This window comes from Phragmites australis, chromosome 24 (genome assembly GCF_958298935.1).
Source record: "Phragmites australis chromosome 24, lpPhrAust1.1, whole genome shotgun sequence".
NCBI classification, from domain to species: domain Eukaryota; kingdom Viridiplantae; phylum Streptophyta; class Magnoliopsida; order Poales; family Poaceae; genus Phragmites; species Phragmites australis.
The window spans coordinates 2,417,639-2,431,317 of record NC_084944.1 but is presented as its reverse complement, the minus strand read 5'-3'; the positions used below and the strand labels follow the sequence as shown (position 1 = coordinate 2,431,317).

General features: G+C 47.4%; 3 protein-coding genes across 3 annotated transcripts; 1 reads left to right on the top strand and 2 right to left on the bottom strand.

The window, feature by feature from the left end:
* The first annotated feature begins 1,050 nt into the window (after positions 1–1,050).
* LOC133907673 (tobamovirus multiplication protein 3-like) lies at positions 1,051–4,507 on the top strand. The gene is made up of 11 exons (XM_062349742.1): positions 1,051–1,448; positions 1,651–1,741; positions 1,826–1,878; positions 1,969–2,061; positions 2,148–2,219; positions 2,560–2,632; positions 2,876–2,921; positions 3,402–3,465; positions 3,547–3,600; positions 3,693–3,770; positions 4,136–4,507. Exons 1-11 carry the CDS (start codon positions 1,281–1,283, stop codon positions 4,226–4,228), a joined length of 885 nt encoding a protein of 294 aa, XP_062205726.1. The 5' UTR covers positions 1,051–1,280; the 3' UTR covers positions 4,229–4,507.
* A 4,116-nt stretch (positions 4,508–8,623) lies between these two features.
* LOC133907089 (protein ALTERED XYLOGLUCAN 9-like) lies at positions 8,624–12,251 on the bottom strand. Its single transcript, XM_062349108.1, has 2 exons — positions 10,823–12,251; positions 8,624–9,315 (listed from the first exon to the last, which is right to left on the bottom strand). Exon 1 carries the CDS (start codon positions 11,904–11,906, stop codon positions 10,845–10,847), a length of 1,062 nt encoding a protein of 353 aa, XP_062205092.1. The 5' UTR covers positions 11,907–12,251; the 3' UTR covers positions 8,624–9,315; positions 10,823–10,844.
* A 795-nt stretch (positions 12,252–13,046) lies between these two features.
* Positions 13,047–13,640, bottom strand: LOC133907090 (histone H4). Its single transcript, XM_062349109.1, has one exon. The coding sequence runs from the start codon at positions 13,543–13,545 to the stop codon at positions 13,234–13,236; it is 312 nt and encodes a 103-aa protein (XP_062205093.1). The 5' UTR covers positions 13,546–13,640; the 3' UTR covers positions 13,047–13,233.
* Positions 13,641–13,679: the final 39 nt, after the last annotated feature.

Here is a 13,679-nt window from a genome sequence, read left to right as displayed (position 1 = left end):
AGCCGACGGTAGTTCGAGCTCCTGTTCTGACCCGCAGGTCTCCAACGAAAACCGCGCCGTGGAAAAACACCGTTAGAAAAAATGCAGACCGAGTAAGTGGCGTGTAATGTGATTGCAGGAGTGGAGAGCGTGGAGGTGGACGTGCCAATGGAGAAGGTGGTGGTGACGAGGTGCATGGACCGGGCGAAGGTGCTGCGGCGGAGCGGGAAGAAGGCGGAGTCCTAGCCGAGCGGCGGCACGCCGCTACGGTTCACGTCCCCCGGCCAGGAGCTACTTCGTTCGCGACACGGGCTCGTACCACGAGGGATACAACTACCACCGCCATGGGTACAACGACGGCGACCAGCACAGCCCTATCGGCAACATGTTCGACGACGACGTCAACGCCGCCTGCCGGATCATGTGACGAGGAGGATGTCGCCGTTGTTGTGTTTTGGGCCTGAATTCTGCGGAACTGTTTGGTTTTGGATCATGGGCTTAGCCCAACAGGTCGTGGAATGGACTGGTGGTAGAACTCGTAGGCTACCGGAATGTAAAGGCCCATTATCCGTGAGCCCATCTTAATCCCTTTTCTTTTTTAAGGACATCTCAATTCGTTTCTAGTTCTCCGTAATTCGAGCTAAACGGATAGATCCAATCCGATCTTACATCCGAGTGTGTGACTGTTCTTACACTGTGGTAGAACGTCGCTTTTACTGTCAGATGTTAGCTTATCGACATGGGTTGTAATTTAAATTCGACTCGAATTCAGAATCAATTCGGTAAAAAAAAAAATGGACGGTCAGGTAAACCACCTGCGTCGTACGCACCCTCGCCCTGTCCGATCGCGTCGGAGCAGCGGAAAGTTTAAACTAGTCGCGCCGGGCTGGACGCGAGCGCCCCCCTCACCCTTCCGTGCGCCCGGTCCATGCACCGTTCCCCCTCACCCTCCCGCGCGCTCCAAGTTCCAACACCGTAGACACGTTCCACGGACAAAGCTACCGCCTTCACACGTGTCCGGCCTGTCTCACCGGGATCCGCTCACCGCCCGGTGGACCTCACCCCCATCTCACCACGCACGCAACGCAACTCGAGGCCAAGGCTCGAACCTTCTCCTCCTCCTTCCTTCCTCTCGCCCCCCACGGGAACGAAACCGAAGCCCGACTCCTCCACCCGATTCCAGCCCTTCTCGAGACGCCCGCGCCCGAGTCTCGATCCGCCGCCGTCTCCCGGCCGCGTCAGGCGCGGAGGAGCCGCGCGCGTTCGCCCCCTTCCCCGCTTGTGCGTTGGGTTGGTTGCAGATGAGGCGGTTGCTGACGGTGGAGGCCGCGGGCGTGGCGGCCTCGTCGGCCTTGGTGCTGAACGGGGCGGTGGACTGGTGGCGCGATGTGAACGAGTCGCCGCTGTGGCAGGACCGCATCTTCCATGCCCTTGCCGTGCTCTACGGCGTCGTCTCCGCCGTCGCGCTGGTGAGCACGCACCCTACCCCTGCCGCGGTGCGGTCCGATCTGTCAGAATTGTGCCATCAGATCGGATTTCCAGTCGCTTTTGGTTGGTATTCGGTTCAATTGCGCGCTGGTTTCATCTGTGGGCGCGCAATTTTAAGGGAGCTGGGGAATTGTGAGGCCTGCGAAAAAAAAATGAATTTGTGGTGCTTGATTTCTCTTGCAGGTCCAATTGATCAGAATCGAGTGTAGGGTGCCCGAGTATGGGTGGACGACACAGAAGGTGTTCCATTTCCTGAACTTCCTTGTGAACGGAGGTGAGTGAAGCATTTGTGTTGGTTGCTTTGCTTCTATCGGTTGCTTGGTTTGGTTGACTCATCTTTGTGTCTTTGTGTTTGCAGTGCGGTCCATTGTGTTTGTGCTGCGACACAATGTGCAGCTCGTACAGCCTGAGGTCTGTAGCTGACTTGACGGTTCTATTATCTTGGTTTCACGAATTCATTGGAGTAATTGAGTAATGGTTTTAAGCAATGTGGTGCCACAGATAATTCAGCATGTGCTTCTTGATATGCCTGGGCTTGCGTTCTTCACGACATACGCACTTTTGGTGCTGTTCTGGGCTGAGATTTATTATCAGGTACTAGAGCCGACTTGTCCCTTATAGTTTCTTGTGTTGTTCCATTAATGTTGTTGCGCTTGTTAATTTGTGATTTGGTTCTGTAGGCACGTGCAATGTCGGTTGATTCACTTAGGCCAACTTTCTATTGGATCAATGCTGTGGTCTATGCAATTCAGGTGAGTTACTGAAACATGATTTCTTATTGAAATCATAAGTTAGATTGGACTCCAGAATAGGGACTCATACTGGATAGTGGGAGTAAAGCAATTGCCGTGTCAGAATCCTATTAAGTACATGCTATAGTTGCCAGCTTTTTTATATCTTGCAGAAAACTGAAAAGTTCAGTGTTGCATTTCACTTTAATAACCCATGTCAAAGTAACTTTCCTAGTGTGTGCAATCTGTTGCGGGAAATACAGCCACTCTAGCTTATTATATTTTTACCTTTTGTGTTGACCCATGCAAATCGGGAACATTCTGGACGTCCATGAGATGATTTGGCATGTATGACTTTCAGATAATTCTATGGTTGGTTTTTTGGTGGAAACCAGTTCGACTTGTGGTCATCGTGTCAAAGATGTTCTTTGCAGGTAAATGCTTGTTTCCTTTCCCTTCTCCATCGATCGTCTACATAAGCATATTGGCATTCATGCGGTGCTATTTGTTGCCTTCTAATACCAAACCATCTTTATATAACATTAGTTCCTGGTATCTGTTGTTGGTCAAGATCGCATGTAAAGCTGTCACAGATTTGATCGTATGGGGCACAAAGAAAACATTAGACTTTGTTAACTTCTTGATCTTTTCAGCTAATGATGTGCTATACTTTTCAGGTGTATCACTATTTGCAGCTTTTGGGTTCCTTCTCTATGGAGGGAGGTAATGTTTCATGGCTACGTCATTGCCTTCATAAATTGTAGCTCAGTCTTCTATTGTTGGATGGTTAACTGAATATATTCACCACTGAAATTCCTAATAATCCTTTACGCTCTGTGACGAGTGTTATACTTGTAACACCATGATATTACTATGCCCTATTGCCCTGATAGAGTATAGCTATGTCTTCTATTGCTTGGGTGGTAAATAATTAACCACTGAAAAATCTGGAACCATTCTTTGCATTCTGTAATGGCCATTGTACATGCAGTACCAGGATATGTAGCAGTGATATTGCTAGCCATATATGTGCTCATTGCCATGCTAGGATGCATGCGAAGATCATCCTGATGCACAACTTGTACCCCTTCTCTGTATAATTTGAATCCTAGGCATGTTCTATCAATCTAAGCATGCATGGATTCCAGCTTATGGTGATCCTTCATTGATTGATATAGTATCTAATGTTGTCTATTTCTGCAGGTTATTCCTAATGTTGCAGCGTTTCCCTGTAGAATCAAAAGGAAGGCGTAAGAAGTTGCAGGAGGTACACTTTGTATTCCATTGGTCTGATTTTTTGGAGGCATGTCTATACAAACTATACGTAATGCTGTATCTTTTAATGCAGGTTGGCTATGTGACTACGATCTGCTTTTCTTGTTTCTTGATCAGATGTGTCATGGTAAGCTTTTGTATTTGGTTTGCTCTGGCTATGCTACCGATCTAGGTAGGTAGGTTAGAGGAGCCCACTAACCTGAACATCTATAATTACAGATGTGCCTCAACGCATTTGATGAAACAGCGGACCTTGATGTTCTGAACCATCCAATTCTGAACTTCTTTTATTACTTGGTACGCTGCTACACAGTGTCAAGCAATTCACCTTATGTAGTTTGTCTTGCATCAATATGTAGAGTTTGTTATGACAAAGTGGTATTTAATGTTGAGATATGGACATAATCACTTCCACAAATGCAACTGCAAAAGTTTATTCTGTAATCATCTTTATAGAAAGCTACTCTCTGATAGATACCAAGCAATCCTAGACTTGTGCTAATGTTATTTTTCAGCTGTACATTGCTTAGTTTCACCTTTTAATGATTTGTGCTGAGTGGGGAATTTATCTACCTTCCATGTTAGTCCTGAATGTGCGTAGTTAGGCAACTGATTTTATTTTCTAGATATTTTACTGACTGAATCCACCTAATATTTTGCAGCTGGTTGAGATCTTACCTTCAGCTCTGGTGCTCTTCATTCTAAGGAAATTGCCACCAAAGCGTGGGGTAACACAGTACCATCCTATCCACTAGAGCAGCCCTGGCGGAGACTGGCAAAATGTTTTCTTATGGATAGTCTATACAGCATGGTAAATACAGAAAGGCAGAGTGAAAAGTTCCAGCTTGCCCAGCTTTTATAGTTTATACGAGGGAACCTTTAGAATCTCTAGGTTGCTATCGTGTGTAAAAATGCGATCTCGTGCTGCCACAGTTCTAGAAAATGTAACCTATATACCTTTGTTCTTCTTAGTGCATATCATCTGTACACATCACAGCAATTGTTGTTGTGTTTTGATCCCCTGGCCAATCTTCTTCGCCCTTGTGCCGAGCAGCTCGTATCTCAGGAGTTCATGCTTAACAAAGAAATCTATTCACAAGCTCAAGCCTTCAGTTATTCCTTGAAAACTGTTCTGTCCGTTCTCACGCCTGAAGAATTTGTTTGTCTGACAGGTTCCGTAAACCGGCTCCTGAGTAGGGGTGGATATCGAAATGGCTTGGCCCGGTTGAATCAAGCTCATTGTGCTAACGAGCTAGCTTGGCTCGGGCTTGTTTTGTAACCAAGCTAAAAGTTGACCTGGTCTAGCTCATTTTGTTCTTGCAGGTCACTAAACTTTCCAACTTTTGGTGGTTCTTTCCAGACATTGCTGTGCGCAGATGAGTTGCTAGAATTTGGAGCCACTGCTTCTTGATCAAGCATGTCCCAAGACTCGTCCAAACCTTCAGCATACAGTTTGTCATACTTGCTAACACCCATCTGTTGCCGTTCATCTCCATGAGCCCCAGTTTCCATCCACCGTGATGCCTTGACTGTCATCTTATTACCCTGAACCTTAACAACCCATACAACGACACATGATTTGGACTGTTTCAGAATATCAGATGGATTTGTCGGTCTCGTTTCTGAAATCAGTAGCACATCTGCCGCTTTTGGCTTATAACTATCAATCCCACAGCCATGAGACGTACCCCTCCATCTACCAGGCTTGATCTCATATGATCCCTTCCCCTTCCTCATTGAATTGGCTGATAGCAAACTTGCATATGGAGCATCAGAGATGCCCTCCATGCTTGAGCACATATCTTCCCGGACCTCCTCTAAAAGTGGTCCAAAAAACGATGTCATGTACTGCTCCATGCTGCTAAATGTATCTGGGACCTTTGATACCTGTAAAACCATTTCACTTCCATGAATCTGTAGATTATTATAATGGCTATTTGCAAAAACTCAGTTCACAAAGCTGTACTTTTTTGTCGCATTTTGGAAAAAAAAACTCAGTGCATAAAGCTGCTGAAGATTATAAGAACAATATCACGTATTCTGTTAAGGCAGTGAAGAATTTTGACTCAAGACAAAAAAAAATTATAATATAGCCTGATATAGGTGCATGAAACGTAGGCATTCTATGACATCAGTGTACTTGTATCATATTCCACACTGATACATTCCACTACACCCAAGCAGAAGACCCAACAGATATCTCGGAAACCTAGGTGCAGTCCACACACCAGACAAACCATAAACAGTGATGCATTCACCACTGACGCAAAAAGTTACGAATTCTACACAAAATTCATCACCTATTCACAACGCAGGCGCCCCAAAATGACACCACGTGAACCTAAAACAAACCCAGGAGGGATCACCATTGACGCGCAAACCTCACGCAGTTCATCAGATCCACACGGGTCACCGCTACGCACGCCAGGTGCCCATCACCGAGCGGCCGATAGAGAGGAGGGGGAGAAAGAGGCGTGACCGGCTGCGCAAGCGGCTCGCCTCACCTTGTCACGGAGCATGCCCTTGTCGAGGATTTGGTCCACGGACCAGGAGAGCACCACTGTTGGAATCATTAACCCTAACTAGAGACAGCATTCGTTCTAAGAAGACCAAGGCTCCTGAATGTGACACGTGTTATGAGTAAATGATCTTGATTTCTCCCATCGCTTCATGTACAGTATGATCCTATTTATAGCTCGTACTCAACTAGCCAGCGCTTGGATTTACAGTTTAACCCCCTCAACTGCCACATTCCCGGTATATTCGGGGGCATTATGGTACAATTAAGTATATTTGTATAATTACAACTCTGCCATGGACAATTAAGTGTGCCTCGACGTCCATTTGTAGTCTTCGATCAATCTCATGGCTGCGTTGAGGGCCCTCTCCAGATTCCAACCGAAGTTTCGCCACGACCTTTGCTCCTATCCTCTGGCGCCACGAGTCAACCTTCAGCCTCCGGCCGAAGGTACGCCAGTACCTTCGCACCCTTCGATAAGCGGAATTACCAGTCAATATTCGGCTTCTGACCGAAGGTCTGCCGCAGCCTTCGCCTACGCGGGCGGCAGGAACTGCAGATGTGCCTTCGAGCTTCGACCGAAGGTCCGTCGTGGCCTTCGCCCGCACGAATGGGGTTCTGGGCCAACCTTCGGGCTTCGACCGAAGGTATGCCATGATCTTCGCCTGCATTTCCTGAAACACCACTACAACACCCATAAGTGTTTAGCCACCGATAGACTTTAACTTGCCATACGAATGGGAGCGAGAGATCATCCCTAACAACCACCTCGGAGAGGCTCTGGCCCCGCCACTGCTACAGCGCGTCCCCTGAGGCGTCCTTAGCCGACGGTGCCTGGCGCTGCTGCTCCTTGCCATCCCCGCCGCCGCTGTCGAAGGCGTCCGAGGGATCGTTGAGATCCTCGTCGTGCCTCCACCCGTCGTCGCCGCCGGCGTCGTGCAGGTGCCGTATTTTTCGCCTCGGCGGGGAGCATAAGGGGACGAGTCGTTGCTTCGTTATTATTGGTGGGGGAATTTGAGGACGCTCTTTCTGCGTTCGACAGGGGGCTAAAATACTAGGTTTATTATGGAATCCTCTCAACGTAAAGTCACTATGACTTTATGTCTATTAAATTTTTAATGGACCTTATATGACTTTATCGGTAAATTCTTAATGGACTTTATATGTTAGAGGAACCTAAGTCGTTTATTACTGGATGCCATAGTAATTGATGAGATTTTTATGAGTGAACCGCTGAGCTTTTGTTACTGCTCCCTCCGTCAATACATATCATTTTTCATAAGAAATGATCTCGAATACATAGATTTAACAACTATTTTTTATTATAATATATTTAAAAAATCTATTTAATTTGTGATATTATAAAAATATTTTTCAGAATAAATCTACATGTATAATCTTAAGGTTTATAAAGTAAATATTTTGAAAGGTAATGTTGGTTATAAATTTTAAAAAGTTAACTAGTTTTTTTTTACAAAACAACATATATTTATGACTGGAGGAAATATTATGGGAAGTTTGTCTAACAACACTGGATGGTCACAACTATGTGTGATTTTCACCTTTTGTTAGGGGTATTTATTAAGACACATTATCATAGTAGTAACGAGCCGAACCACACCTTAGAACATATAATACCACGCAGTCTATACTATATAAAATACGAGTTGATTCTCACATCAAATCTTTTACTATTCTTCTACCATCCGGTAAAAACCTAAAAATTTGAATAATTTACTCATTTTATCGTATATTCCCATCATCTAGCTTTCTTACCTCGTTATCCGCTAAGGATATGAGATATGACTATGAGTTTAAAGCAAATCGATCAAAATTATTAGGGGGCGATCCAACGGATTTGCCCCTACTATCAAGAAAATCAATGAGATTAAAACGAATCGACCAAAATCAGGGGGCGGTCCCAAGTGATTTGCACCTACTAAAATCCGATGTGTTTAAAATAAAACGACCAAAATCAGGGGGCGATCCAACGTCATCTGCACCTACCATCAAGAAAATCATCAAATTTTGAACAAATCAACCAAAAATAGGTAGTTTACTAGACCATCTCAGCTTCTCTTCTCTATTGCCTCTCCTTTGTTGTTTTTAGTGGCTTCCTCTCACACCCAACTGCTGCTCACGCTCCTCCTACCTGAATCAAGGCAACATGCATGTTGTTTTCTTTCCACCCATCTGTTAAAAAGCCATCACAATGACAAACGACGATTTATACGTGTTGGACCATCCAGTGCTAATGGGCTATATATGACTCACACGTAGTGGGGAGAATATTTTGCCGGAAAAATCATAACCCTTATCTCATATTGGTCTCATTTCATCACAACACAACGACACATCACTCATGGCACCCGTAATGTCTGCAAAATGGGGTTGTAAGCCAAAGAGGTGGTTTTAAGGCATAAGAGGAAACCTTAAAATCTATATTACTATGACCGGTATTTAAACTTAAGGTCAAGCCTCAAGCAATAAAATGTTATTTCTACATTGATTCTCCTCTCTCCTCTCCATTCTCTGCTAACCAGCACCGACTGGAGCGCTCGTGAAGAATTTTTTTATTTACAAGTGGGACACAAGCATACCTTAAACCAAATCAATACGTGTAAGACCCATCTTAAGGCTCATTGAGACCTTAAACATTAGTGATGCACTCAAACACACATAACACTACATAAGCACACCACACGCACGCCTATCTCATTTAGCACTGGCTTCAAAACTAAGGTATCAAACAATGCAATGTCATACACGGTTTGGTGTGTTGCAATTGCCAAACTTTGCCAGAACCTATTTATATATATCAGCAAAAATGTCAGCGCCTCTTTGCTGTCCGAAGGAGGCAGAACAGCTGATCCTTCTCCTGGGCACGCTCTTCAGTCTTCACGCGCAGATGTGCATGCATTCCGGAGTCCAGACAACTCCAACAGCAGCTCTCCTTTCTTCTCCTCGGCTTGCTCTCTCAGACTCGCCATCCCGACGGCTTGAGCAAGAGGCGGGAAAACCGGCAACCGATCCTTGCTCGCCTCCGACGAGCTGGAACTGAAGAGGTGAGATAGTGGCGAAAGCCGGACGCCAGGGTAGTCCGTCATGGGCAAGTCTTGGGATTAATAACTGTTGTAGTCCCTTTTCCGATGCCAGCGAGATGGTCCCGCCGGCCAGAGACCTTGCTCGCCATCTTTCATCCTGAAACAACACAAGCTTATGTGTGTGCATGCACATGCTCACACGAATTTCTTCCATCAGAGCCACTTTGCAATTGCACTGAAAATCCTGTATGTGGACTAGACCAAACATGGTAAACCAGACCTGGAGAACAAACACCAGGAATTGTGAAGCAGTCATGAAAGTATATCATTGTTTATCTTCCATGTTGATGTTCATTGTTTGCTTGTTGCTTTCAGTATGGAAAGAAAAGTATATGAAATGTGTAATACACCCAATGCATAGCAAAAAGGAAAGGCAACTGATCAATTCAAACTAATGCTACATAGTACAGACGCATCATAGAACACCATATGGGCAATTAAACCATGTCTGGACAATGCTAACAAAAGTAGACATTGTTCACTAAAGCAAAGCAACAGCGACATATTTTGGTTCTCACTTACTACTAGTTTGACTATGGCATTCTCTGATAATCAGACATTGTCATATGCTATATAGGCCAAAATGCCTTCATGAACATACTGATTACCTTAACTGAAAGACTGAGGAAAGTGAGTAAAACTAAGGGATGCACTTAGTGTGAGAGATCGCTAAAAGGACTATACAACATGGAAATACCTCATCTACAAAAATGAAATAGCAATTAAGTGCCTTCTTTGATGAACCACCATAACAAGGACTTCCATACATTAGTTCTGCGAGCGCCGAAGTGAATGGATGATGGAGCATTAGATTCTCAACAGTTTCAAATTCCAGTGCCACTGGTTTGGTGTTTGCAAAATGCAAAAACCAACTACTGGAATAAACCAGATATGAGAAAGAAAAATACATCATACAATGTTATAAAGTCCAAATGTCTAACTCATATGGAAGACTATTATTTGATCCATTGAAAACCTAATTTTCTCTAGGTGCCATTGAAGGATCTCAGTTAAAGTCAATTACTGGTAAGTATAGAGGTGCACAGCAAAGATCAAAGACTAAATGAAGCAAATAACTAGATCTTATTTCTTTTTGGACAGGAAGACTATAGTGACACATCATTATAGTAACAAGAATTTGTAAAACCATCATTTCCACTCCTGGCATAACCTTCCATGCAGTATGGTCGCAGCACTCTTATCAACTTTGTGTTCGACCATGTGGGATTCATTCACTAGTAATGAAAAGTATATAACTATGTTAAGGGGAAGTAGCTTATTAAAATTGACATGTACACATAGATCTTGCCCTTATTAAAATTGGATAACTCAATGAATCTGAGGGCTGGAAGCATCATCAATCATCACATGCATGATTCAGAGAAATTTATGAATTTACAACAACAATGACACCTTCTATTGCCAAAATGAAAAGGTGACTAGTTCTGAGTATTCCACAATCTCCTCCCTCCTACATGTCAGAATCACCATCTTAGTTATTTCCCCAAGAAAAAAGTATACAGCCACAACCAGCTTGGTTTGCCACTTAGCCAAATACAGTGTGGTTCTAAGACGTCCCCGTTATACAATCTAAGGTTGAGCAATCCAAGGGTGATTTCTGGCAAGCAACCAAAATGTTGAAGCAATCAAAGAACCTTCCTAATTCACAACAATTCTAGTTACCCGTGTATTGTAACGGACCAAAAGAACAGGGGGTGGGAGCAAACCTGTTCAAGAACCCCCACCCATTCAAATACTTTGTTGCGACTCAATCACCAATGCATTGAGCATGATATGCAAGACAGCATCATACACCTCGCCATCATAATGCATTCCATCAGCAGTGCATTGCTGCCCGCATCCCTGGATGAGTTTTCCCACATCAAGCAGCCGGAATGGGCCTCCATCACGCCGTAAGACACCCCTCCGATCGACCTCACGGTCATAGGCACGCAGCATGGTGCCGTTCATGTGTGCTTTCTTGGCGTCGGTGTTGAGCATGTGGTTCACGAGGCGCGGCAAGCCGAGCCAGAACATATGCGGCGGCGGCACGGGGAGCGGGGAGCGGAGCGAGCTGGTGGCGCCGGCGATGGACGCCAGTGCGTCGCCGTAGCGCGCGGCGTCCGTGACGTGGAGCATGTGCCAGAGCCCGGATCCAAGGACGAGCACGTCGGGGACGCGCGGCGCGAGGCGCAGATCCTCGCGGAGCAGCCGCGTGAGGTTGCTCTCGAAGGGCGCCCAGACGAAGTCCACGGAGATGCCCCGCGAAGGCACCGCGGTGCGGTAGTCGCTGTGGCGGCGGAAGAGCTCCGGCTCGGTGGCCGCGGCCGCGACCGGGTCGAGCAGGAGGCGAAGCAGCGCGAGCACGAGCAGCCGCGCCTGCGAGTCCCCGGCCACCATCACCCACGAACCATTGAGCAGCAATGACGCCTCGTCGCGGGACAGCCGCGCGAACCCGCAGGTGGACGCCAGCGTGGGCGGCCACGACCACGACCGCCCAGCTCCTCCTCCTCCTCCTCCTCCCAAGCCATCAGCGGCGTCCGCCCACGACACGCGGTGCAGGAACGTGACGCAGGGCGACGCGGAGGGGTTGGATGAGGCGCCCGGGTGGGGGAAGAAGGAGGCGGCGAGGAGGTGGGGCAGGGAAGGGAGGTACGGGGAAAGGTGGACCCCGACGGCGAGCGAGACGAAGAGCGCGCCGGAGAAGAAGAGCACCTTGTTCCGGCTGAGGTGCCAGCCGGCCAGCCCCATGGGGACGAACAGCACCACGCACGCCGCGACCACGCCCACCTGCGCCGCAGCCGAAACCATCGACCGACCGAACAAGCGGCCGCCTCCACTCCCCCGCGCTCGCTCGTCTCCGCGGGGCGCCACCAGATCTGGGCCGCGGCGCGGGATCACGGGCGCGAGGAGGTTAGGCAAGCAGGCGGGTGGGCGGCCGGTCGAGCGGCGTGGAGCGGAAGTGAGAGAGATTAGAGGGCCCCGCGGTCGAGGTCGAGTCGCGTGGTGGGTTGGTGGGGTGGAAGGGGTCGGCGGGATGGGAACCGCGGAACGGCAGAGCGGGTGGGGAGGGGACGGGGCGCCGGCGCGTTGGTGCTTGGAGCTGTGGACGTCGATGCGGGGCGGGCCGGGGCGTGCGGCGCCGGCGTGGGTTGCCGGGGGGGGGGGGGGGAGGGGGGGCGGTCGGTTGGGTTGGTCCCTGTTTGTGTTGCTGCCTGGAGGTTCCAGATTTAGAGTTGAGATTTCAGCGACAGATTGATGGCAAGTCAACGTTGCCGGATTCTCCATCCGATCTCAATGCTAGTGTCTTCCACAAATTCGATAGAATCTTTAAAATCATTTGGGTCGGTAACCACAGTCACACACTAATTTAGTGAAAATTAGTAGAAACCAACAAATTTTATCAATTTTTTTATTTTTTAATTTGAGTTTGATCGGCAGTTTTTAAATACGGCACGAACTGAATTAGTCCGTAACCGTGATAACTAAAATTTTCATAAAATTTTACAAAACCATAGTGTCGAGCACACTAGTAATATCTGGTTCTTAAATTTTCTTTCACTATCCACGGAGCATAGTAAAATGATCGAAAAATCATGAAATTTCGATCATTTCACCGAAATCCAGATGGTACGCACTCGAAATCTTGCCCTTATACAGGCAGTTCTTCCATTCCACGGTTCAAATTTGGCTTCAAGAATTGTGTTTCGCAATAATGGTCTAGAAAATAGAAAGAGTACATCAGAAGAATCAATGTTTGTTCTTCCAATCCTCCGCTCCATTACTTTGACATCACGACATCCTCTTAACAAAACAATTTTGACTCTTGTGCTCGAGTGCTAACCATGCTATGAACCACCAAACATATCATCCTAACTATTCCAAATATTCGAACAAATTTCACTCAGTACCTAGAATTGAGCCAAAACGTGAACAGATAGAGACGAAATATGTCAACAGAATCAATCTCCTCAATTCATAGGCATCTAATTCTCCATAAGCATCCAGTCCGTTACAGAACACCACAACACAGCTACACACAGGACACCACAACACGCAAACTCAAACGATCCCTTGTGAACCCTAGGTTAACCACTCTCCCGAAGCAAGACGCGGGCGGAAGCCGGGGCCCTCCTCCTCAGCCGCCGAAGCCGTAGAGGGTGCGGCCCTGGCGCTTGAGCGCGTAGACGACGTCCATGGCGGTGACGGTCTTGCGGCGGGCGTGCTCCGTGTAGGTGACGGCGTCGCGGATGACGTTCTCGAGGAAGATCTTGAGCACGCCGCGGGTCTCCTCGTAGATCAGCCCGGAGATGCGCTTCACGCCGCCCCTGCGGGCCAGCCGCCGGATCGCCGGCTTCGTGATGCCCTGGATGTTGTCGCGGAGGACCTTGCGGTGGCGCTTCGCGCCGCCCTTGCCCAGGCCCTTGCCTCCCTTGCCGCGGCCCGACATAGCTGACGACGACGACGAATTGACTTGGGGGCGCGGAGGACTCGAGGGATTTGCGAGGAGGATTGGGGATTCTGCGAGGTGACGAGGATTGGGAAAGTGAGGTGGGCGGGTATTTATAGGGCGGGAAGTCGAGG